Source organism: Eretmochelys imbricata, chromosome 1 (genome assembly GCF_965152235.1).
Source record: "Eretmochelys imbricata isolate rEreImb1 chromosome 1, rEreImb1.hap1, whole genome shotgun sequence".
NCBI classification, from domain to species: domain Eukaryota; kingdom Metazoa; phylum Chordata; order Testudines; family Cheloniidae; genus Eretmochelys; species Eretmochelys imbricata.
Window position 1 is genome coordinate 290,651,458 of NC_135572.1, and position 26,564 is coordinate 290,678,021.

General features: G+C 48.4%; 1 protein-coding gene across 1 annotated transcript in view; it reads right to left on the reverse strand.

Moving 5' to 3' along the window:
- LOC144259486 (glioma pathogenesis-related protein 1-like) overlaps positions 1–26,564 on the reverse strand; it is a 64,089-nt gene that overhangs the window by 25,536 nt on the left and 11,989 nt on the right. The window contains exon 3 of the mRNA XM_077807728.1: positions 19,252–19,355. Coding sequence (XP_077663854.1) covers positions 19,252–19,355 — 104 coding nt within the window. The remainder of the gene's footprint in view (positions 1–19,251; positions 19,356–26,564) is intronic.

Below are 26,564 nucleotides of genomic sequence, written 5' to 3' on the forward strand. Positions count from 1 at the left end.
TCCAAGTCCAGAGGAGGTCCTGGAAGAAGACCGACAGCCCGGAGAGGTCTCGCGGAAGACCTCCCAGACAGAGATAAAAGAGCTGCTGATCATATCAGAGCCCTCGGATGCGGCGCAGGATGGTGGGCGCCAGTATGCTCCATGCCGAACTGCCTGCACTATAAAGGAGCCTCTGTAGGGCCTGGAGGCGGAAGATGCAGACCTGAATGTGCAGACACTTCATCTACCCCTGAAGGAAGGAGAACAGGGCCTGAAGAACCTCTACAGGGGCCCAGTGCATTCCTGACCAAAAGAACCCCAGAATCGATGTCCGGAGGTTAGTCAGGAAACCCGGGGCCGGGACCAGGGTGTTGAGCCGGTACCAGAGCTTGGACAGGACTAGCTGATTAAGCACCAGCGCTCTCCCACAAAGGGAGAGACATCGGAGTAGCCCCATCCATTTCCGGAGCCGCTCTATCATCCAGCCCTCTAAATTTTCCCAGTTCTCCGGCGGAGAGGGATGCGTGGCAGAAAGGTAAATGCTGAGGAAGAACAGCGGACCCACGCTCCACCGGATGGTCTGAAGCGCGGGTGGGACGGAGCTCGCCTGCCGCCAGTCTCCTACCGCCAAGCCAGAGCTCTTGACCCAGTTGACCCGGGCAAAGGAGGCTGCCGAACAGATGGCCTGGCAAGCTTCCATCCGCACCAAGTCGCCCGAGTCCTGGACCACGAGGAGCACATCATCAGCGTACACCGACAGGACCAGCCGCAGCTCCGGCTCCCGCAGCACCAACCCTGTCAACCTCCTGCGGAGGAGGCAGAGGAAGGGCTAGATCGCCAGAGCATACAGCTGGCCCAAGAGGGGGCACCCCTGCCGTACTCCTCACCCGAAGTTGACCAGTTCAGTCAGGGTCCAGTTGAGCTTAACCCAGACACTCTGAGGAGGCGTACAGCACCCGGAGAAAACCACAAACTGGGGTCCGAAGCCAAATGCTCGCAGAGTGTTCAGGAGGTACCCGTGGTCCACCCTATCGAACGCCTTCTCCTGATCAAGAGACAGGAGGGCGAACGACAGACCATCTCTCCGCCCGAGTTCCAAAAGGTCTCGGACTAGAAATAGGTTGTCAAAAATGCTGCGACCCGGGACAGTATAGGTCTGGTCTGGGTAGATCACGTCTGCCATCACGGACCCTAGTCGCAGCGAGATTGCTTTCGCTACGATTTTGTAATCCGTGCTAAGGAGTGAGACGGGACGCCAGTTTTGTAAATCGCGGAGGTCCCCCTTCTTCGGCAACAAGGCGAGCACCGCTCGCCTGCACGAAAGAGGGAGGACACCGCTCTGCAGAGACTCGGCCCAGACAGTGACTAAGTCTGGGCCGAGGACGTCCCAAAACATGCGGTAGAACTCCATGGTCAGCCCGTCCATGCCTGGAGACTTATTGGAGGGCTTCCAAGATGACGGAGGGCTTCCGAGAACTCGGCCAGAGTGAGAGGCAACTCTAGCCGGTCTCGGTCGCTCATGCTGACCGTAGGGAGCTCCTCCCAGAGCACTCTGCAAGCGCCACGGTCGGTCGGATCCGGAGAGAAAAAGACTTGCATAGAAGGCTTGGGCCCTCCCGCATATCTCCACCGGTTCCGTGAGGGGGGTGCCATCTTCTGCCAGGAGGCAGGTGACGTGTTTCTTGGCCCCCCTCATTTTCTCCAGGGCATAGAAGAAGTGGGAGCCGCGATCCATCTCCCAAAGGAGGCGGATGTGGATCGAACAAAGGCACCCCGGCTCCAATGGTCCTCGAGGGCCCGGAGCTCCTCCCGCTTCTCCCGGCACGCTCCGCAGAGGAGCGGGTCCTCGGAGCTGGCGGCCAGATGCCTCTCCAGCTCTAAGACCTCCCGTTCCAACTGCTCTATTGCCACATTTCTCCATTGGCTGGTGCCCTGGGTGTAGTCGCAACAGAAAAGCCTGGCACGCACTTTCCCCAGGTCCCACCATTGCCGCGCCGAGGGAAAGGCACACAGCTGCCCTCGCCAGGCCAGCCAGAATTCCCGGAAGGACATCACGAAGCCCTCATCCTCCAACAGGCTGTTGTTAAAATGCCAGTAGGCCGGCCCCGGCCTCTCCACACAGTGGCTAGATGATGGTCAGAAAATGGGGCCAGCCGAATGCTGGAGGAGTGGGCTCATAAGAGATGGAAGCGTGATAAATAAATACGGTCCAACCGGGAGTGGCTTGACCGATGGGCTTCTACCCGGACAAAGGTGAACATGGAAGTGTCATCCAGGTGGTGGTCATGCCAGATGTCCACTAGGGAGTGATATTCGACTATCTCCCAGAGGATGTCCGCGGCAGCCGGGCTCTGCTCGGTCCCCGAGTGGTCCTGTTCCTCAAGGGTGGTATTGAAGTCCCCTCCCAAGACCAGGCACTCGTGAGAATCTAAAGTGCCGAGGAAGGCGGATGCCCGCTGGTAGAATTGCAGCTGCTCCGGGCCCGATGTCGGAGCATAGACGTTAACGAGGTTAACCACGAGCCCCTCCATACGGACCCGGAGATGCAGCAGGCGATCCGGCACGGCCTTGGCGACCCCTAGCACCTCGGGCCATAGGTCAGGGGAGAACAGGGTCGCCACTCCAGCCTTTCGAACCGTGGCATGGCTAAAGTTGACCCTGTCCCCCCCACTCCAGCTGTCAACTGTCTTCGTCGGTCGGGTCCGTATGGGTCTCCTGCAGGAAAACCAAAGAGTACCCTCCCTCCCGAAGGAAGGAGAGCACCTGGGACCTGCGGAGAGCCATCCTACAACCCCGGGTGTTCAACATTGTGATGGTGAGAGGTGTCACGGGGAGGGTCGGGGGGGTTCTCACTGGCAGGGATGCTCGCATTTCCCAGCGGGCCACCCAGCAGTCCGTGACCCATCCCGTAGGTGAGTAATTGTTCACGGAAGACATGGACCCGCCAGTAGGCCATGGCATCCTGCTTCCCTGTCCCTTTACCTTCCCCCATGAGAGCCCTTGTGGCCCGGAGGATTTGAGAAAAGTTCCCCCATCGCTGGAGAGCAAGTTGTACCTTGTTGCGGGAGCCACGGACATCCTCTAAAAACTTCCGCAGCTCTCCTCGCAGCTCATGGGGGGGTGGGGTTACGGTTTCCCAGTTGTTCCCCGGCGGGGCCCTTGGTGCAGCCCTGTGGTCCACTAAAACGGCAAGCAGGGTGTGGACCCCCAACGGGGTGCCTGATGGGCTGGAGCTTCTAGGCCTGCCTCAAGCTCTCGGGCGATAGGGGACGGTGGAGGGAAAATAGCAGCTCCTAATGGGTTGGGGCAGGAGAACACAAACGCCGCTCCCTGGGGGTCATCAGTTGGGAAAGGGAAGGAGACAGCCCTGGGGGCGGCAATGACATTGCAGGAGGTAAATTGGGTAGGGGCAGGGGCAGGGGCGAGGTTCTGGGTTTTGGGAGGCAAGCAGCTGGATGATGGCGCCTCTCGATCAGGCTCAAGGGTTAAGGGGGTGGGGAGGGAGCTCTCAGTGACACTGGGCGCGTACTCTGTGGTGGATTTAGCGGCCACAGCATCAGGATGTGGATTATCTTCTGTAGGGCCCCCACCCGGGAAGGAAGTTGATTGCTCCGCACCAACGGGGGGTGCCCCTGGCGACTCGTGCCCCGGCCGCGTGGTGCTGGCTGTCACCTGAGCAGGCTCGGTGGTCGTCAGTGGGGTGCCATCAGTGGCCGGGTGGGTGGAGAAGTCCAGGGACTCCTCGAGGTGGGCGCGGAAGCAGCAGTTAAGGGGATGGAGCATGGGGAAAAGAGGGGTGGAATGAGGTCGCCCAGATCGACATTTGCTGGCAAAAAGTTGTCCTCCCCCTGGGCGACCGGGGTCAGATCTAAGGCCTCGATCTCCTCGAACATGGAGGAGAGGACACTTTCCACCGCCCCGAGGTTCTTCCCGCCGGCACCTGCCACGACGGTTGCCTCGGGGTTCACGGGGGCTTCGGGTGGCGTCAGGACAGAAGGGACTTCCTCGAGGGTCTTGGAGGGTCTCCCGTGGAGGGGAGAGACTACCCTCCGGTGCTGCCACGTCTTTCTTGGCTGACATCGGTGGATGGAACGCACTCGTGGGCAAGGCGGAAGGTTTGGCATCGGTGCCCCCCTTCCTGGTCTTCCAGGGGGCCTCCGCCTCGGGTAGATGAGGCAGAGCTCGAGCCTTCCGCTTGCTTCGCTTCCCCTGGACTAGGGTCCAGCCCTCCATGGCATCAGCTGGGGGCTGGTTAGCAGGGGTCGTGTCAGGGGGTAAAGGCGATGGCTCAGGGACTTGGGGGGGGGACGGTGGGCAGCATAAGGGAGGGAGGATTCTCCCTGGGGCAGGCTCTCTCCCATGCCTGGTGGTATCTCTGCCACACCCTCCTCTGTAGGCCCCGCTAGATTGTCAGCAGCAAGGGCAGGGCTCTCCCACTCATCTGGCCATTGTAGGGGAGGTGCCCCTTGGGCCTGAGCGGGAGTAGCGGTGGTCCGAAGAGGAGGGGGGGCGGATTCGGGTTCCGGGCAGCCAGGGGCATCGGCCATGACGGGGCCGATGTCCTGTCGGGTCTCGGGGATCCCAGGTGCCCCTCCTTCCCGGGCTAAGGGGCAGTCCTTCCGGACATGCCCAGACGCCCGGCAGAGGTAGCACGGGCTTCCCCTGTGGAAAAGTACACCCGGTAACGGGTCCCCTGGTGGGGGACTAGGAAGGACTCTTCGAGCACCAATCCGTCACGCGCCGCCGACAGCAGTAAAAGTCGCACTTGCCAGCGGAAGGAAAAAATGTGAAGGAGGGTGGGGTCCTTGCAGCCGAACAGGAGAGGGCTAATAACAGAAACAGGTTTCCCCAGGGTGGAAAGGGCGGGTAGCATTGGGGAGAAAAGGAGGGACAGAGGTCAGGACCAGGCGGACATCCAGGTCCTCTAGCGGCTCTAGGGGGACAAGCACCCCCTCCCCTCCCACCGCCAGGCCCCTCTCCACTGCTTCCTGGGCGGCAGCCTCCGATGTTAAGAAGAAAACTACCTTCCTGTACATTTTGGAGGCCGCCACAATGGCCGAGGGCCCCACCACCCTCGCTAACGCCTGCACGTAGGTCTCCACGTGGTGCGAGGCGGACACCAGGAGGCGTCGGACACCGTGCTTCCTTGTCATGGTGGGAAAGGGGCCCCAGCCGCTACTGATGGTGGTGGAGGCGGTGGGCGGGAGAGGGGCGGGAGAGATGACGAGGCGGCAGGCGGGGAGGGGCTGCCATCACCCGGGCATACGTCCTGGGGGCTGAGGGAGGGACTCCGCAGAGCTGGTGGAGGGGGCAGCGGGGGAGGATGCCATGGTCGGTGGCAGGGCTGCAGCAGCGGGGGTGGTCCCTGTCATGGAGGGCCTGGTGGTTTTAGCGGGGTCCTTCCCCTTCTTCTTGCCTTGGCCTTTCCCGCCGGCTGGGGGGAGCTTCCCTAGAGTCTGGGGGAGGCGACGGGCATGGCAGCGGCGGAGGTCACCCCGGTGCCCTCCATTGCCGATGCCCCAGCGGGGGCGGTGGCAGGTGATTAATAGGAGTTGGGGTCAGGTAGAAAGAGACAAGCTGTGGGGTGGACAATTTGGGGGGGAGGCACATGAACCACCGTACGCTTGTCCAGAGAGTTCTGTTTGGGTGGCTGGTGCTTCTGGCCCATGCGGTGGAATCAGGACAAGCAGCCTAGTCCAGAGGCAGATGTTGGACAGCCAGCAAAGATGGTGGGGGGGGAGGGTGAAGATCGTAGTGTGGGGGTTGGGAGGACACGGATGGATCGGGGGGGCAGCTCTGTGCCACACCCCCTGTGTCCCTACAAACACAGTTAAGACACAGTCAAGGCCTCCCCCCACACAAGAGCACAGTTCGAAAGTTACTCAGTCTTAGGCCCCCTCCACGGCGATTTATAGATTCCCCGGGTGGCGTTCCTCCGGTGGATGGCTTTTTCTCTGTCTGTTCCGAGCTTTCTTTTTTGCATTCCAGAAATGCCGGAGCAAGTGATAAAAGTCCTCTCGACCGGAGACGGGTCTGCAGACAAACAGCAAGCGGCTGGGTCTGGAGATTGGGTCCTTCCACTCTCCCCCTCTGGGGAAGCAGGTCAGCAGGCCCCCCGCTCTCAGGGGGGGGTTCAGCAGGAGCGCAGCAGTGTCCGAGGGCGGGCGGGAGGGGCTAACAGCCGGCCAGCACTCTAGCAACAGCAGAGAAAGGAAAAAAAACAACAACGAAAAGAAAAGGGGGAAAGCCGAAAGCAGGGGCAGAAAGCAAGGAAAGCCCAGGCCAGAGGGCAGCAGCAGGAAAGCAGGCTAAGTAGGTCCCTTTTCCCTGGGTAAGGTAACAGGGAAGGTTTCAGAACAATCAGGAACCTTCTGGAGACAATTAAGACAGGCTGATTAGAACACCTACAGCCAATCAAGAAGCTGCTAGAATCAATTAAGGCAGGCCATCAGGGCACCTGGGTTTTAAAAAGGAGCTTACTTCAGTTTGTGGTGTGCGTGTGAGGAGCTGGGAGCAAGCGGCACTGGGAGCTGAGAGTGAGAATGCGGACTGTTGTGTACAAGCATTATCAGACACCAGGAGGAAGGTCCTATGACGAGGATAAAGAAGGTGTTGGGAGGAGGCCATGGGGAAGTAGCCCAGGGAGTTGTAGCTGTCGCACAGCTGTTCCAGGAGGCACTCTAGACAGCTGCATTCCACAGGGCCCTGGGCTGGAATCCGGAGTAGAGGGCGGGCCCGGGTTCCCCCCAAATCCTCCCAACTCCTGGTCAGACACAGGAGGAGTCGACCTGGACTGCGGGTTAAGAAAAACGGCCAAGCTGAGGGCTGCTGTGAAGCTCCAAGGCGAGCAAATCCGCCAATAAGCGCAAGACCCACCAAGGAAGAACAGGAACTTTGTCATACTTAATAGAGCAGTATTTTAATAAGCCATATAGGATGTGGGGTATTCTCATAGTGAAGTATGTTTTAACAGTCCCTCCCATCCCCCACAGAGACTTTCATTATGCATGTTCTTATAGATGTTGCCTTTTCTCAGGTTTGACAGAGTTAAGGGACCCACACAACCTTAACTCTGCCATATAGTGATACCATGGGAGGGGAGGAGGGTGGATAGAAAAAAAAATCATGAAATTTAATCTAGGACTACAAACACTAAAGATGCATTAATCTTAACTGTATGGTTATTGCATGGTGTTCCTACAGGACAGAGTTAAGGCTATTTGGGTGCCTTAACTGTGCATTTCTGTGACTCAAGATGTTTGCATTTATTTTAAGATTAACCTTAACTTTGAATTTCCTGGTTTTAAAATGCTTATTTTGGGGTAATCGCAATTCCCCATTACTCTAAATGGTTGATATCTATATTCTCAGTCTGAATTCTTTTCATGTAGTTTGTATCCAGGAATATAAGTAAAATTCTAATTTCAGATACAGTACAGAGGGTATGTTATCTTGCATTTTGTACATGAAGTCAGTTAAATCCTTCAAATACAAATAGGTAGTATACAGACACAGGAGTTAGGAACCAAAGGTCCTACTAACTTAAAACCATGCATTTCAAATTTATACAGTGGCCCGCATCCCTCCATGTGGCTTGAATCCTTCAGAAGTATGAGATGAAAATTTGAATTAAGTGTGGATATTTACAATTTTTAGAACTACAAACCATCCTCAGACAAAGCATAAGAAATATGGATGAACATTTCTTCCTCCACCACTAGATGACACCTTGTTACAAAATTCACAGTCACACAACAGATCCTGTCTACAATTTTTCCAAACTCTTATGTTCCCCTACATATGTTGCATTGTCTTATTATTTTTACATGATCCTTCTATATTTGTTACATTGAACAAAATAAAGACGATGGCCAAAAAGTCCCTGTAATTTGGAAGCCTACTTTGGATAGTATTCTGTGGCAATAAAGACCCAGGATATCAGAAAGAACCCCAATAGTAGGTCAAAGAATGCAGAAACTAGAAGCAATTAAATCAGACATTAGAAATGGAGAATTACGATGCAGGTGTTCTCCTGGTGAATGCTGGAGAGTTCAGTACAGTTTGTAGTATTTTGTCTTGTTCACTTTAAAGTGTCCCAAGTTGTCTTTGAACATCTTAATAGATCTTATTATCAGGGAAGGTTTTGCCTGATATTCACCTTAAGTTTTTCCTTTTTCCCCTGCATAGTTATAGCCCCTCGCACCTCCCTAAATAATTCCTCTGCCTTGCTTTAATGTCTGAACACTTCAAGCATTTGTAGACTGTTTTGATGTCCACATCCGTTAGTAGTTTTAAGCTATATAATTTGTCAATCTAGTCTCCTCATAACTGTTGTTGCTCTCCCTGTTTGTCAACCATCTCGCTGGTAATGTGATGCTAAGAAATGAATGGAATATTCTGATGCTGTTGCACCAGTACCATATTAAATGGTCTATTATCTCTACTACTTAACCTCTATGTATGCAGCCAAATATTGCATTGACCTTATGGAGTTTTTTGCTACATTATCACATTGCAAACTCAGGTCTAATTTGTTGTCCACTATTGCCACTCCCACAGCTTTACTTATTTGCAGGATTCTCTCTTCCATTGCATATCTAAGGGTTTTAGATTACTTTCAAAAACACAAGCATCCTCTGCAAATTCCATTTATGTGCAGGCAGCCTTTTTTACCAGTAATGAAGATACTAAATAAGATGACCTACACTGATCCCTACTGTCCCCCACTCTACACCTTCCCAACTTCATACCTTTTTTTACTTACAAACCTTCAGCCAGTTTCCAATCTGCAACAGGAGAATGGAAGGATATTAAGGACAAAAGTGAAAGAAGCATGAGTGGGGGGGAATACTTGCAGAAATGAGAGCAGAGGGGGAAAATGGGGATGAGTACTTGAAGAAGGAAAAAGTAATCCAGTAAGAGGAAAAGAAGAAAACACTAGAAAGGAGAAGTAAAACAAAGTAAATAGTTTGGAAATGAGGAAGCAGTTGAGAGGGAGGGAAGGAGAATTAAACAAAGAAGAGCAAAACAAGTTTAAATTTAGTAAGCTAGATTTAGACATTTGTTTTATTCTAAAGGTCATCCAAGGCTGAGGGAAAAAAGAGGAAAAGAGAGGTTGCTCACCTTGTGCAGTAACTGAAGTTCTCAGAGATGTGTATGGGTACTCCACTTCAGGTACACTTGCACCCTGTGCCTTTTGACTGGATCTCTTTGGTAGCGGTGACCGTTCAGCCCATACATGTGCCCTATGCATCTTCATGCCCCCTACTGAGGCTATACAGGGCTGTGTGAGTGAACCGCCCACCGTTTCTTCTCAACTGCCTTCGGCCAGAGATGTAGTTTAGTGTGTGCCTGTTTTCTCTTTAGAGTTAGAATATAGCATATAGTGTTAGTTCTTTAGTTAGTTTATAGTATTAGTATTTTTATAATTGTTGGAATTGTTCCTGTTTTTCTTAGGAAAAAAAATTGCTTTACCCCTTACTGAAGGATCAAATTTTTTCTTATATGTGATGCTGGCCTCCCCAAGTCTGCAGTAGAGAAGGAACAGAAAAAGTCCCACAGAGAGAACAGCGAAGCAAAGCGGAAGGTGGAAAATTGAGCAGGATGGGATCTTTGTGCTGATTGAGACCTGCTGAATTTCCTTTTCTTTCCAGGTGTGTATATCCCCAGGGATCTAAGTGTAGCTGTAGAGTACTTTAGGGCATGAAGTGAGTTGTCTGAGTCCACAAAGAGCTGGTGGCCATTAAATGATGAATGCTTAATAGTCAACTGTAACTCCGGGTTAAAAAGACAACTGAAGCAACAAAGCTCAGGACAGGCCCAACAAAGAAACAGAACACCATTAGGCCTCACCTACAGCCCCCAACTAAAACCTCTCCAGCGCATCATCAAGGTTCTACAACCTATCTTGAAGGACAATCCCTCACTCTCACAGACCTTGGGAGACAGGCCAGTCCTTGCTTACAGACAGCCCCCCAACCTGAAGCAAATACTCACCAGCAACTACACACCACACAACAAAAACACTAACCCAGGAATCAATCCCTGCAACAAATCCTGTTGCCAACTTTGTCCGCATATCTATTCAAGGGACACCATTATAAGACCTAACCATCAGGGGCTCATTCACCTGCACATCTACCATTGTGATATGCCATCATGTGCCAGCAATGCCCCTCTGCCATGTACATTGGCCAAACCGGACAGTCTCTACGCAAAACAATAAATGGACACAAATCTGACATCAAGAATTGTAACATTCAAAAATCAGTAGGAGAGCACTTCAATCTCCCTGGACACTCAATAACATACTTAAGTGGCAATTCTTCAACAAAAAAACGTCAAAAACAGACTTCAACAAGAAACTGCAGAATTGGAATTAATTTGCAAACTGGACACCATCAAATTAGGCCTGAATAAAGACTGGGAGTGGATGGGTCATTACAAAATAATTTTCCCTCTGCTGATACTCGCACCTTCTTGTCAACTGTTGGAAATGGGTGATGTCCACCTTGATTGCATTGGCCTCGTTAGCACTGACCCCCCACTAGGTAAAGCAACTCCCATCTTTTCATGTGCGCTGTGTGTGTATATATATACACACATACACAAACACTCACACTGCTTACTGTATTTTTCAATCCATGCATCTGATGAAGTGGGTTTTAGCCCACAAAAGCTTATTCCCAAATAAATTTGTTAGTCTCTAAGGTGCCACAAGGACTCCTCATTATTTTTGCTGATACAGACTAACACGGCTACCACTCTGAAAGCTCATCTCATCACTATCGTGGTTGAAATAGACCTGGCTGCACTGCCGCTGCATCAAGCGTGTAGGGATTCCCTCAGAGACCTCTTTCTACTCAGCTTCCCAAGAACTCAGTTTGACTCTAGACTTCATCAGTCATGTATCTTTATTTAGCATACAGCAATGCTACACTGAGCTGATCAGCCTCAAATGAGTCATTGGGCAGGGTCGATGCAGGTTATAATTTCAAAGTTACACAGACATACTCTCCCTTTATATACATTGCATCACACATTGGCTTGGTTACTTTGCAGGACCAAGTCCTTGTGCAGCATGCTCTGTCTATGCATTGTTAGTCTTCTATATACTTTTCACCCTTTCGCTAAATTGGACAGAATAAGTTAGTATTGTTCTTAGTAAATGGTTCGCTGAGTGTTCCTTCTTATCTTAGCTAACTCAGACAGTGTCTTCTAGCTTACTGACCCATTTACTTATTAGCACAAACATTCCATTTTCAGCCTACTGACCTAGTCACCTCTCTAATCCTGTCTTCCAAGAAATGAGGCCTTCCCCATGTTTAGTCATGTCAAGTCACGCCTACAAAGTGAAGCCTGCAAAGATGTCTTGGCCACGAGCTGACCCTCCTTTATTTCGGCACTAAAACGGATCTCCATGTTCCTGTTTGCCAGATGGTCTTGGCTGGCTCCAGGAGAGCTTCATTAACTGGTAGTTTCTATCCCTGCTGAAGTGGAAGCATGCAATATGTCCAGGAGCTTATGATGGGAACTTGTCCCAGGAGAATCTGAAGTGTGTCCGCAACCCATTTCTTCGGGTCCTGGAACTGTCAAAAGTCATCAGCTAATGATGGTGGTAGTGGCGGCAGCAGCATTACTGTCTCATCAGGTGATGAAGACATTTGTAAAGGGGTGGGGTGACCTCCTGGTCGGCCCTCGCCTCTTGCTCCTCAAAATGTCTCATCTATTGATTCAGAGTGGGGAGGAGGGATGGAAAGTACCAGAGAACTAGTTTTTCTATGTTCTTGTGAGAATAGTGGGGCCTGGAGAAACTGCTGGAGGTACACTGCCCATGGGTTCTAATAAGGCCAATGAGAAGGACCATAATGCAAAGGGGAGGTAGCCATCATTCATTGACCCAAGTATTGATAGGCACAGGTCTTGTATCTGCAGAGGAGAACAACATCTCTTCGAATAAGCTTGAGTGCTTTGAATAGAAAGCTCTGAGTCAGAATGCCCTCCCACATATTGTAAAGAAGGCGACAATACCTCTTCTTGAACGGTAGATGTTGAGAAGTAGTGAGTCTCAATTGTACATGTGCGGTTGGTGACCAACCAGATATTAGTATCGAGAGGTGTCTGGAAGTTGCAACGAGGGGAGACTCAGGCTCATTAGGTACCAAGAGGTCCATGGGTGAAGCTTCCCCTTGAGGAAGCTAGCCCCATGCCCCACTACTTACAGCAGAGGCTATGCCCCTCTTGCTGTTCTCAGCCCCTCCCCCTTCATGGCTGGCCCCAGTGGGGGGGCAGGGGGCTCAGAGCTTGACCCCTCCACCCCATGGCCCCAGGCGAGGAGGTAGGGTTAGTTGATGCTGTCTGAGGTGCTGCTTATGGTACCACAGATTCTAATGAGGCTACTCTATTTACCATCATGGGCACTGATGGTAGCCATAATAGTAGTCTTCAGTATCATGCTCTTTACTGCCAAGGTATGGGACTTAGATGAAGTCTTATAGTGCATCACGTTAGCCAAAGGACTCAGAGCCTCATAGCACTCCTCTCTGGGCCTGAGGTCTCCAGTGACCAAGCTTTCTTTGAGGAGGAACTCTGTTCTGTTCTTCTTATCCCCCTCCTTAATGGGAAACCATCAGTAACAAATTCAGTAGGTCTCAGTCAGTACTTAAAGCATGCTGGAGCCCAGGGTTTTGATGCTGCCTTCACCTTGGAAGCTCTCAGCGACTTATCTCGATGTAGACTGGCACTAACAGAACTACAGGCTCCTGGAGATTCTCTGTACCTGCTCTGAAGCTGGACTTAAGGCTTGCTCCACCATTAGTCATCTATACTTCATTTTCCTGTTTTTATGGAACCTTCCCTTAAAAGAAGTGTAAATCTTGCACTTTCTGGGGATATGAGTCTCTCAAGCAATCCTGGGCACCCCATCATCTCAGGCATTGGCACCCTGACAGCAGGATTGTCTGGCTATGTAGACTCCCTCCTCAGGCCCTACGCTACCAGCACTCCCAGCTACCTTTGAGACACCACTGACTTCCTGAGGAAACTTCAATCCATCGGTGATCTTCCTGATAACACCATCCTGGCCACTATAGATGTAGAAGCCCTCTACACCAACATTCCACACAAAGATGGACTACAAGCCATCAAGAACACTATCCCCGATAATGTCACGGCTAACCTGGTGGCTGAACTTTGTGACTTTGTCCTTACCCATAACTATTTTACATTTGGGGACAATGTATACCTTCAGATCAGCGGCACTGCTATGGGTACCCGCATGGCCCCACAGTATGCCAACATTTTTATGGCTGATTTAGAACAACGCTTCCTCAGCTCTCGTCCCCTAAAGCCCCTACTCTACTTGCGCTATATTGATGACATCTTCATCATCTGGACCCATGGAAAAGAAGCCCTTGAGGAATTCCACCATGATTTCAACAATTTCCATCCCACCATCAACCTCAGCCTGGACCAGTCCACACAAGAGATCCACTTCCTGGACACTACAGTGCTAATAAACAATGGTCACATAAATACCACCCTATACCAGAAACCTACTGACCGCTATTCCTACCTACATGCCTTCAGCTTTCACCCTGACCACACCACACGATCCATCGTCTACAGCCAAGCTCTGCGATACAACCGCATTTGCTCCAACCCCTCAGACAGAGACAAACACCAACAAGATCTCTGTCAAGCTTTCTTACAACTACAATACCCACCTGCGGAAGTGAAGAAACAGATTGATAGAGCCAGAAGAGTTCCCAGAAGTCACCTACTACAGGACAGGCCTAACAAAGAAAATAACAGAACGCCACTAGCCATCACCTTCAGCCCCCAACTAAAACCCCTCCAACGCATTATCAAGGATCTACAACCTATCCTGAAGGATGACCCAACACTCTCACAAATCTTGGGAGACAGGCCAGTCCTTGCCTACAGACAGCCCCCCAACCTGAAGCAAATACTCACCAACAACCACATACCACACAACAGAACCACTAACCCAGGAACCTATCTTTGCAACAAAGCCCGTTGCCAACTGTGCCCACATATCTATTCAGGAGACACCATCACAGGGCCTAATAACATCAGCCACACTATCAGAGGCTCGTTCACCTGCACATCCACCAATGTGATATATGCCATCATGTGCCAGCAATGCCCCTCTGCCATTTACATTGATCAAACTGGACAGTCTCTACGTAAAAGAATAAATGGACACAAATCAGATGTCAAGAATTATAACATTCATAAACCAGTCGGAGAACACTTCAATCTCTCTGGTCACGCAATCACAGACATGAAGGTCGCTATCTTACAACAAAAAAACTTCAAATCCAGACTCCAGCGAGAAACTGCTGAATTGGAATTCATTTGCAAATCGGATACTATTAATTTAGGCTTAAATAGAGACTGGGAGTGGCTAAGTCATTATGTAAGGTAGCCTATTTGCCCTTGTTTTTTCCTACACCCCCCCCCCGACGTTCTGGTTAAACTTGGATTTAAACTTGGAGAGTGGTCAGTTTGGATGAGCTATTGCCAGCAGGAAAGTAAGTTTGTGTGTGTGTGTGTGTGTGTTCCCCGGGGTGGGGGGGGTGAGAAAGCCTGGATTTGTGCTGGGAAATGGCCCACCTTGATTACCATGCACATTGTAGGGAGAGTGGTCACTTTGGATGAGCTATTACCAGCAAGAGAGTGAGTTTGTGTGTGTATGGGGGTGGGGGGGTGAGAAAACCTGGATTTGTGCTGGAAATGGCCCACCTTGATTATCATGCACATTGTAGGGAGAGTGATCACTTTGGATAAGCTATTACCAGCAGGAGAGTGAGTTTGTGTGTGTGGTTTTTGGAGGGGGGTGAGGGAGTGACAGAACCCGGATTTATGCAGGAAATGGCCCACCTTGTTTATCATACACATTGTGAAGAGAGTGGTCACTTTGGATGGGCTATTACCAGCAGGAGAGTGAGTTTGTGTGGGGGGGTGCGGAGGGTGAGGAAAATCTGGATTTGTGCTGGAAATGGCCCAACTTGATGATCACTTTAGATAAGCTATTACCAGCAGGACAGTGGGGTGGGAGGAGGTATTGTTTCATGGTCTCTGTGTGTATATAATGTCTTCTGCAGTTTCCACGGTATGCATCCGATGAAGTGAGCTGTAGCTCATGAAAGCTCATGCTCAAATAACTTGGTTAGTCTCTAAGATGCCACAAGTACTCCTTTTCTTCAAGCAACAAATATACTGAAAATGCCAGTTGCTGATGGGAATCACTTCTTGACAGAATAGGCACATTTTAAAACTCATAGAGCCCGGCATCCCCTTTGACCCATTGATAAGGGGTTAAATAGCTTTTATTTTTCTAAGAAAACAGGAACAACAGTTCTAATAACTATACAAGTTGTAAGAATCCTATAAACTAACACTGTGTAGTATATTCTAACTCTAAAGGAAAAAAAACAGGCACACAAACTCCATCTCTGGGCAAAGGAAGTGAGGGCAGTTTGCTCTCCCAGCCCTATACAGCCTCACTATGCAGCATGAGGATGTGTAGGGTGCATACATGGCCTGAACGGGCACCACTACCAAAATCTCTGATCAAAGGTGCAGGGTGCATGCACGCCTGAAGTGGAGCACTCACAGGAACATTGCTCGAAGAATTTACACATTCATGGAAAATGTATAAAATGATCATACAGATTAGGTATGGTCTTCAAGTTTCTCAACGGTTGTCCATGGGGCCATTGGTACCACTACATTTGGGTATCCCTTTTTTAAGGTGTCACCACCTGCCCCTTTCTGGGCACACAGTTTGTTCTACATTGGTGCCTTTGGGTCACTAGTACAGCCCTTCTACCCCTCTGATCTTCCTCTCAGGACACTTGCTTATAAATATTAGGCAATCCTGGCTGCTTTTCTTAACTCTGTCTCAAGGGCCCTGGAGCTCTCTTCAAAACCTCACCCACTGATTACTAAACTTTTGTTTAACTAGATTAAAGATAATAGTACATAATAGCTTTCAGTAACCCTTGTGGAATAAGTAGTAGAGGAAAAGCCTGATTTATAAGAGCCTAACAATGATTCCCTTCCTGATCATAGTCTAGGTCCCCAGTCCCCTCTGTGATCATATTCTCTCCCCTCAAGAGCCAAGCAATGATCCTTCACATTCAACACCCACAAAATTCTAAAAAGGTAATCTGACTGGAGCTTCCATCCATGAGTGCAAGCCTCTAGGTACCCAGCAGCTTCTGTTCTTTTTGGTTTTCATCCCACAATATACCCCATCATACATTTTTGCTTAACACTTATCTTAACATCTCAGGTGCAAAATCAAATTAAAATAGTCCATTATCTACACGAGGATATTGTAGTTAACAAGCATACTGGCAGCTGGGTTTGTGAGACCTTAACATTTTCATCAATAGGCATCAGCTCGTGCAAGCATGGTAGATAACTTTTTGAAAAAAACTAAGGAATCCCAATTGGTAGCTGAGAAGATGGTGGAGAGAAGAAATATTTAAGTCTGCTAGGCTCTGATGAACTCTGAAGTGAAGAGTATACCAAAAAGATGATCGATGCTATAAGCATAAGAGAACCAGGTTGGTAATAGAAAGTTTTAGGTTTGGGGAAGACATGTTAAACTAGGAGTTTGTGGGAAATAGGTGAAGGTGACTACAGTTCCCAAGAGAAGTCAAAAGGAAGTATTCAGTTTCCAAGGATTTTACCAAGAAATTTCCAAGAAAATTATTCAGTTTAAAATCTGATGTTATGTGCCTATTCTGCTTATGCTGTACCCTGACTCTGCTCTTGACTATTTCTAAAGCCCAGTGAGGTGGGCCAAGTCAGAGGAGTCGACTGGAGCACAGCACATTATCCAGGTTTGGTTTTGGGGTAACTGATTTGACTAACAGTTTGCAAATGAACTGAGGATTTTCTGTTATAACCAAATTAATATCTTCTCAGTCAGATAACAAAAGGATTAAAAACAGATTTACAAGTTTCCTATGAGGTTTAGGAAAGTAAATATTCAAGGTTTAATAATGTGGTTTGAGGAGGTAAGATGGAACACAAATACCAATTGACTGATCCACAAACTATATAAGCATAGCTTAATCGCTTGTCTAGATTACCAAAATAACTCTTTTAATATGATTGTGTAACAAGATTGTAGCCCTGCTCACCTGCTGGGTTACAACATGAGGGTTTTTTCTCTGTGCACAGAAAAACTATGACCATTTTAAGAGACCATATTTTAACCTAAGCACTGTGCCAGGGTTAAAACACGATTCTCTACTATAGTTAAAACATTAGGTTTTTTGTTTATATAAAAACAGTTAACATGACTGGGCTACACATTATCCATTTCAGATGGGCCTAAATTGCTCAGACAGAAGGTGTATTAAGGTACTGCAGTAGCTTCAAGTGGTTCCTGCCTGTCGGCCTCTGAGGGAGGCCACTCCGCCTCACTACACCATCTAGTAACTGATACCCTGCTAAATGTGTCCATTGGCTAAGTGTCAGCAAAGAGTCTAGGGCTCTGGTCCACTGGGGCAGGGCAGGGCAATTAGTCTTCAACCCAGCTCCTGGGCTGAAGCAGACAGCAAACAGTCAGGCTCAAGCTCTCTGGACATGACCGTGCAGTAGTGGTCTCTGGCCCAGCTCCGTGGCTGGGGCAGATATCAAGCAAATGCAGGACATCCAGCCTAAAGTGGGTAGGCTGCCACCTTAGGGGTGGGGTTGGCAGCAGGAGGTAGCGGTCCACCCTACTCCACCAGATCCTAGTCCAGGACCTTAACAGTGATGCAGAATCCCACCACTGAGTCAGCGGGAAGCCTACCGAAACACACAAACTGTGGTTTCAGCAACACAAGAGTAATGTCTGGTTTCTCTGGGCTACTTCCTACACATCTGTAGGGCTCTGTTGCTCGTGGGTTCTCAGTCTTCTCGGGGTGCCTGGCAGCCAGCAGTCCCAGCAGCTCCTTGGGGTACTCAGCAGATGTCTGTTCCTTCCCTCAGGGCCCTCCTCCAGGGGTAGGATTGGTACAGCTCAGTCTCTGGTGCAGTGGCCAGCAGCAAGGCAGAGGTGTCCGGCTCCTGCTTTGGCTCAACTGAGCTGGAAGCCCCTCCTCTTATACTTCCTGTTCCACACCTCCACTTCTGGCATGAGGGGTGGGCCCAGCCTGGCTCTGCTCACCAGAAAGCAGAGAGTGGTTCCTCCCTGTCAGTCTCAGAAGGAGGCCACTCCATCTTGCTATAGGCACAGAAACACCCATCTACCTTTGAACCAATTATCTGGTTCATGCATTTAGAAATTACTCCACATAGAGAGTCTACAATGTAAGGCCTCTCCTAGTGCAGAAGTTCCCTCCTTTGTTAGAAGGTGTAAGATTTACTAACAAAGCTCACAAAATCAAAACTACTGACAGGTGGTATTATATGGGGCCTTTATCCCTTAGCACCCCTTTGTGGCAAGATGGGAAGCTACACCAGCTGACACCATCCCCCTTATGTCATCACACTCAATTGTTCATCTTCCAGCCCTCTGCACAAGTTCTTAATAGTCTCTGACCCCTTCAAGATAATGGAGAGTTGGAAGTTCCATGGTTCTAGTGGTGGCTAAACAGCCCTAAGTCTTCTGGGTTTAAAGCCTTCTTCTTCAAAGTTCTTGGCTGGAGTAGGTAGGGGACGCCAAGACCCACCCACTCCACTGGGTTCCAGCTCAGGCTCTCTGTTTGAAACAGCCACAACCAATCCTTCTCAGTCCCTGGCCACTTCTTGAGCTACGTCTCCTCCTCTGTAGGCTTCCCAAGCCTCTCACCCTTCTTCTCCCTCTTTGGAGTGTTGCTTCTCAGGCAGTTTCTCACCAGTCTGTTGGAGGGATCCTCTCTCTGGAAACTGCCTTTCTCCTCAGGAGTTCCTCCTTTGAGGTCCTTAACCTTTTATCATGCCTAAGTGCTTCCCTGTCTAATTAACTACCTCCTGTTACTCAATCAGTTAACTACTCCCAGGTGAACCTGAGCTACCCCATTCTCCCTTGTGGAGCCTGTCAGAGGTAGGCTGGTCCTCTGACCAGTTTAGAGGGTCAGCCAACCTCTGCCAGGCACCATTAATCAGAGTTCATGGGTCCTTAGATGCCTGAATTAACTGAGTGATGAATCATTTCCCTGATTCCACACACTAAACTACTGATGTGTATGGATTCCAATTTATTTTTAGAGGAATAAAATATTATGAATACTCTCTTCATTTTAAAATGTTTTAAAAATAACTTACCTTGGTACATAGTTGCATATAAAATGTGCTGCATCTCTTACTCCTGCAGCCTTACGACAAAAAACAACAGCACAGCCCACCTTATGAGAATTATCCCAAACAACCTAGAAGAAATAAGAATTTTTTCTTTTACAAAATAAAGCTTAAACTGTGCTCACTGTGAACTATTCTAAGAGCCAGGAGAATCTCAGTTCTCATGAGAGTTCTTCGATTTATTTGCTTTGTACAGCCACCTGTTACAGTACCCAGAAAAATAAAAATTACTTACCAGTTACTGGAGTTCTTTAGGATGAGCTTCTGTACATTTGCACTTGTCGGATCAAGGAACGTGTACCAGAAGTTTCCAGAATCTTCTACGCAGCAGTGTCAGTTGGTCACTCACTCTCTGTTTCCCCCTCCCCTTATGTAGGGTTCCCACAGTAAAAAGGGGAAAGTGGTCTACTCCTCAATTCCTTCCACTAATTTTAGGAATTCTTAATCCAAGACTCCGGGAAAGTGGGTGAGATGTGTAAATGTACACAAGCTCATCTTGAAAAAACTTGTTACTGGTAAATAACCATTTTTTCTTCAAATGGCCTTTGCACATTCCCACTTATAGGAGTTTAGCGAGTAGTACAACCACCGGGAATGCGAGTTGAGGAGTTCTAGGTGACAAAAACAGCAGAACTGCCAAAACAAGCATCAGCTCTGGATCCCAGGTCAAGAGTGTACTAGAAGTGACAGCATCTCTCGCTCTCCTAAATGAAGCCTCAGCTGCCAAAAAGAGCTACCTGATGCATGTATAGAATTTTGCTTAACATCCCTGTACATTTTTATGATGACAACAATGTGAGGGAATGCTATGGAACCTGCCTGAGATCTAGTTGAGTACTTTGATATCTCCAAGTAGTTGAATATATGCTAGGTCATAAGAATTGTGATTCATAGTCTGAGTGACCTGGCGAGTCTCTGAGTTGTGATGGACTGATCCCTGATTTCATCCCCCTAATAGTGTAGGGAACTTGTGGTTAGGTTTGTTGTGTAGGGGAATGCCAGGATTGGATGAAGGGCCCCAGGTCCCACCCATAAATCTCTGCACAAACACCAACCCTCCCTCTGAGGGGGTCAGAATTAACCACTGGAACAAGTACCACACCTAACAATAGAACAGCCCTTTTACTTAACCCCGGCAAAGCCAAGAACAGGCCCAGGTCAGGATCTGTAGCAGGGGCTAGCCAGACTCCTTTGCCCCCGATACAGTATACAGCACACAGATGCACACACACCCTGCCAGCTAGACACATACTGACTGTCTGCTCTGCTCCAATACAACCCCCCCAAACCTGTTTGTGCACTTTGATACTGGCATGCATTGTGAGGGTGGGTCTTGCTGCGTGGTCTCAGCTGTCCTGTTGGCTTCAAGCTGTAAGAGTCCTATTTTGCAAGCCCCAGTGCAGCAGCTGGCTCTCCTCCAAGCAGCTCCTAGTTCAGGCTCTGCATTCCTGCACTCTGGTGGTGTCTCCGTCTCTGCCCTAGCTCAGAGTTGCTGCTTATGTTTTCTTCTTTCTTTCTTCTCTTTCTAAATCTTTCCAGGCTTGTTCCCTGTCCTGCCTCTCCCCAGCCATCTCCTCACTGGCTCAAACCCTCTCAGGTGGTCTGTACTTAATTGTGTGGCCTTGTTTTGGAATGGCACTCCCTCTAGCCAATCAGGTCTGTGCAGAGTAGTGAAGAGGAGGGAAGGGGGGAGAAAGGAAGGGAAAGGGAGAAGTGGCTCTATCCAGTCCCCCAGGTTGGTTCCAGATGGATAACTTAAGGACCTTTGGACATTCAAGTTATGGTGCCTACCTTCCTGGATGTGAATGAATCTTGATGAAATAAAGAGGCTAGTAACCTGAAAGCAACTGAAATCAGACACCTTTTTAGATATCAATTAGGATGATGATGCAAATAAGATCACATTTTCCATATAGAATATGGCATATGCAGGGCTAGCCACCTTTTGCTTTTGGATCAAAGTAAAGCATTATTTGTGTGTGTGAAGTTCCAAGGACTAGAAGAACCTGCACACTTTCTTGAGGGCCAAAGTCTGGATATAGATTTGGATGTCCTGACAGCTGATAAAAAATAGTTATGTCAGTCTGGCAATTGGTGAAAACTCTTGGTGCCGTATAAAGGCCAAAGTGTAGGATACAGCTTCATTGATAGAGGTCTCCTACTATGCAAACCAGAGTACATTCACTGGAATAGACAGATTAAGATATAAAAATAGACGTTTTTTGAGCTGCTTTTAGCTCAGTGTGATTGATGGGAAGACACCATAGGCAGAAGAAATATTTCTGATTGGAAATAATCAAGAGGTCTATCTCTGACACCCACAGAAAAGTGATTTTGTCTTGAATCAGCTCCGTGAGAGATGACATGACAAGGTAATGCATCCCGAGATGAGGAAGTCATATAGCCAACTCTGCTTTATAGCAGGCAATTCTCACCTGCAGAAGGGGATGCAGGGGCAAGGAATATACCCTACAGACCAATAAGCTGGGTAACTGGTGTCTTTACCCCTAAGTGTGAATCCAAGAGTTCCAGCTTACTGTTTTTTCCCATTGGCCAAAGTCACTACCTAAGTTCAGATGAGTGTAAAAATATTCATCACTTCTCAGGGTCCAAAAACAGAATAGCTGCCACCTCCAAGATGGGGGGATTTGAAGCTGAGGTACAGAGACCCTCTCAAATGTGAAGCTTGTTTACTCCTCACATCCAAAGAAGGGCTCAGTGAAGACCCAGGATGAGAGTTCTTTGGTGTCTGTAGCACCAAGGCAGGGCTCAGCAACACACGAAACAGCACTGATGGTAGTAGCCAGTACCAGAACTAGGTATTCTATTCTATTCTCTATAGTTTCTTGTATCAACCTTATCACTGTAGTGTTTGAACCTCTTCCAGTAACGCATAAAGCAACATGGCTAACATCTGTCACATGTACTACATTTCCTCTCTTCAGGGAGGAAACTGTTTGTGGAGTGGTCAATCCCTCGGAATTCAAGGATAATTGTCTTCCATAAAATGATAGCTACTTATTACTGGTGGATCTTCAGACGGCTAATGAGACCAATCCACAGATCTTGTCGTAGTTGGGGCAGACATTTCCCGATGGAAGGGGTAGATCTGGATTGTTGAGTCAGGCTGTGGTGCATTCTTTCCTCCTTTCCCATTTCTCCATTTCCTGTTGTCTCCGTTGGATCTCAGAATACTCGGATCCTTGCTAAAAGGTCCTTTTCCATTTTGGTCGGTTGAGGGCTTGCACTTCCCATGAGTTTATGTCAGTGTTGAACTTCTTCATGTTAACTTTGAGGGTGTCTTTGAAGTGCTTTTTTTGCCCACCCCTCATCCGCTGGCCATTGCTCCATTGTGACAACTTGCTTAGGGAGTAGATTCTCTGGCATTCAAAGCATGTGACCACCCCTATGGAGTTGGTGGCAGATGATCACCGCTTCAATGCTGGAGGTTTTGGCTTGGGACAAAACACTGATGTTGGTGCATTGGTCATCCCACTTGATTCAGAAGATCTTGCGGATGCACTGTTGATGGTATTGTTCAAGAACTTTGAGGTATCTACTGTACGGTGCCAAAACCTCGATCATGTACAAAAAAGCATGGATAACAATGGCCTGGTACATGAGAAGCTTGGTTTGATTCTTGAGATCACAATTTTCAAAGACTCATTTTCTCAAGAGTCCGAAAACTGCATTGGCGCATTGAAGGCGGTGTCAAATTTTCCCGTCAATGTCAGCTTTCTGCGACAGATAGCTGCCAAGGTAAAAGTGCTCCATGTTCTCCAGGGTCTCTTTATTGATCTGAATTATGGGAGCAGCATCCTTGTGATTCGGAGCCTGCTGGTCGAGTACTTACATTTTCTTGGTGTTGAGTGTGATGCCAAGTTGGTTGTAGGCTTCAGAGGAAATGTGAAATATTTTTTGAAGATATTCTTCTTACTGAGCACACAGGGCACAGTTATATGCATTCTGGAGTTCAATGACTGTTAGCATCAATGAATTACTCATGACCCTCCACCTTAAACTTGCCAGGAACCAGCATGCAACACTCAACAGTGCATACGATCCAACCTTGATGCTGACAATGAAATCAAAAAGGGATTCTAAACCAACCTTGACCAAATTCTCTCCGCCATCTGCAAAGAGGACAAGCTCATACTCCTTGGTGATTTTAACAAAAAAGTTGGATGTGACTCGGACCTTTGGAATGGCACAATTGGAAATAAAGGAGTGGGCAAGACCAATTCCAACAGAATTCTTCTGACCATATGCACAGAACATGACCTAATTTTCACGAACACCACATTCTGCCAAAATAACAAGTACAAGACCTTGTGGGAACACCCACGATCTAAGTATTGGCATCTGATTGACTATGTCATTGTCCGTGCTCGTAACTGTGAAGACTTTACATCAACAAAGTGCTGACTTGTGCAGCAATTGTTGGATAGACCATAACTTTATCTGCTCCATTATTTCCATCAAACTCGCACTGAAACAAAAAATGCAGAAGAAATCAGCCAGACAGAAGATCAATGTCGAGAGTCCTAAGGACCCAACTATACCATGACCTTTTACAGCAGTGCCTCACCAAGAAACTGATGAATATCAAAATCAAGATGGAGAACCCCAAAGATCACTGGAAAGTGCTCAAATTGGCTGTCCATGTTGTGTGTGAGGGAACACTGGGCTTCTCAAACAGGAAGCACCAAGATCAGTTTGACAAGAACAATCAGGAAATCCAAGACCTGATCAAACATAAGTACAAGGCCTTCTGTGCTTGGCAGAATTACATCAATTCCAACCAGAAGCAATACATCCACCATCAACTGAAAGCTGAGGTTCAAAGGAAATGAAGAACAGGTGGTGGGAGAACAATGCGAAGGAGATCCAACAACTCATCAACACCCATGAAATGAGCGGATTCTTCAATGCCATCAAAGCCCTCTTCGGACCCAAGGGCTAACCCCGTCTCAGATCCAGGGATGGAGCCAACCTCCTTAGGACAATGAATCAATCAATGCATGATGGAAGGAATACTTCAAAGACCTCCTGAATCATGACTCCAATGCTGACGAAAGCATCATTGACTTAATCCCTTAATATCCTATCAAGGATGACCTCAGAACCCCACCAATATTCGTCGAGATAAAAAAAAAGTCATCAAACAGATGAAGAACAATAAGGCATCTGGACCTGATGGAAGACGGAGCAGAAGAACTGGCTCACCAGCTTCACATCTTAATCCTCAAGATTTGGAATTCAGAAGAAATCCCAGTTGATTTTAGGGATGTTATGATCATGACCATCTTCAAGAAAGGAGACAAATCAGATTGTGCAAACTATCCAGCAATCGCCCTGTTGTTCATTTCCGGAAAGATTTTTGCCAGAATTCTCCTCAACCAGCTGCTTCCCTTGGCAGAAGAAATCCTCCCAAGGTCACAATGTGGATTCAGGCCACCTTGTGGTACCACTGACATAATCTTCACTGCCTGCCAACTTCAGGAAAAGTGCCGTGAGCAACATCAACCTCTGTACATGGCTTTCATCGACTTCAAGAAAGCATTTGACTCCATCAATCATGAGGCTATGTAGAGAATTCTCCTTAGATTTGAATGCCCGCCAAAATTTGTTGCCGTCCTCCAACTCCTCCACACCAACAATGGATACAAAACAGACCCCTTCCTAGTCAAGACAGGAGTAGAGAAAGGCTATGTCATCGCTCCAACTCCTCTATCTTCATTGCTGTCATCCTCCTTCTCATCGCTGACAAGCTCCCCTCTGTACTTCACATCTAATACAGAATGGACGGCAAGCTCTTCGACCCCAGTCGCCGCTGATCCAAGACGAAGACTATCACTAAATCAGTCACTAAACTCCAGTATTGTGAAGTGGAGTGTTTTGGTAACTGTTTTTTCTTTTAAATAAATATGTACACTGCTATATATTTATAGGCAAAGTTAAAGAAATGCACCTTGAGTCCTTGACCAGCTTCTGAGAAAGCTCTGTGTCCTTGTGATGGGGCTGACAGCCCCCACACTAAGGTTAAAAGAAGTGGTGGAGCAGTATTGGACTAAGAACATAATCTTATGTCCCCAGCAGCTGCCAGGTATGCTTCCTATGGAGGAACTGCTTAAAAGGAAGCTCTGGCAGTCAAGTGCAGGGGGATAGTGGATGAGAGACTGGCTGCAAGAAGGCAGACGCTGTAGCAGCTGAGACAGAGTGAACTACGGGGGAAAGACCAGGACTGTGAGTAAGACTTGACTGGGAGACGGGGGACCTGACCCTGCTGTTCTAGGATAAAACCCAAGTTGTGGTCTGGCCAGGAATGTTAGGATGAAAGTCAGATCACTGAGAAACCCCAACACAGACCTCCAAGTCCATCCAGATATGGAGCCATGATACTGAGCAGCTCTTTGCAAAGCTTGACCATAAGCACCAGACTCCGTCAACCCACTCAGGTCCATAGATTTCAGTACCGTTTGTGGCATATACAGTCAAGGGAACCGAGGCCTTTGTAACGACCAGAGCACGGGCAGTTTGATCTAGTGGTCAGAGCAGGCGTTGGGAGTCAGGAGTCAGGCCAGGTCAGATACTAGAAGGACAGAGTTCAAGGCAAGCTAAAGGGCAAAACTGAGAGTCAGGTGTCAGGAGGCAGGCAGGGTCAGGTTACCAGGAGATCAGTGGCAAGTAGCAAGAACAGGTATTGCAGTGGAAGCAGTCCTAAGCAGGGAGATTCTAGTTGCAAGGACAACTTCCTGTTCCTGTGCTGGATTTATATAGAAGCTGTGAACCAATCAGCGTTCTGCCAATTAGATTCCAGGACTGTAAACCTCTGTTGGAGTTCAGCTTCAATTCTGGAAACTGTTAGTAGGTCACCGGATGGCAGGCTGGAACGTACAAGCTCCTAATAGCCCTGTGGTCTCTGATGACATCACCACCTCCCCAAGGGGCACTCTCAGGGTGATGTGAAACCAGGCTTTTCAGGATGATTCCTGTGGAACACCTGCACAAGTGTGGTAACGTACATTTTCTGCAGATTCCGAGGTGTGCTCCTCAGGCCTGCACCCCTCCCAGTCAACAAGATACCAGAGTCTGACATGTTTACATTTAGAGTCCAGGATCTCATTAAATAAATAATTCTTGTGACCCTGTACCTGTACTGATGGAGGAGGCGGCTGGGTCCTGTGAGGGAAAGGGTTTCTGTGTAGGGTTTCAAAAGTGATACGTGAATCACCAAATGAATCTTCAACTACCCCGCTCTCTGGAGTTCAAAAGTGACT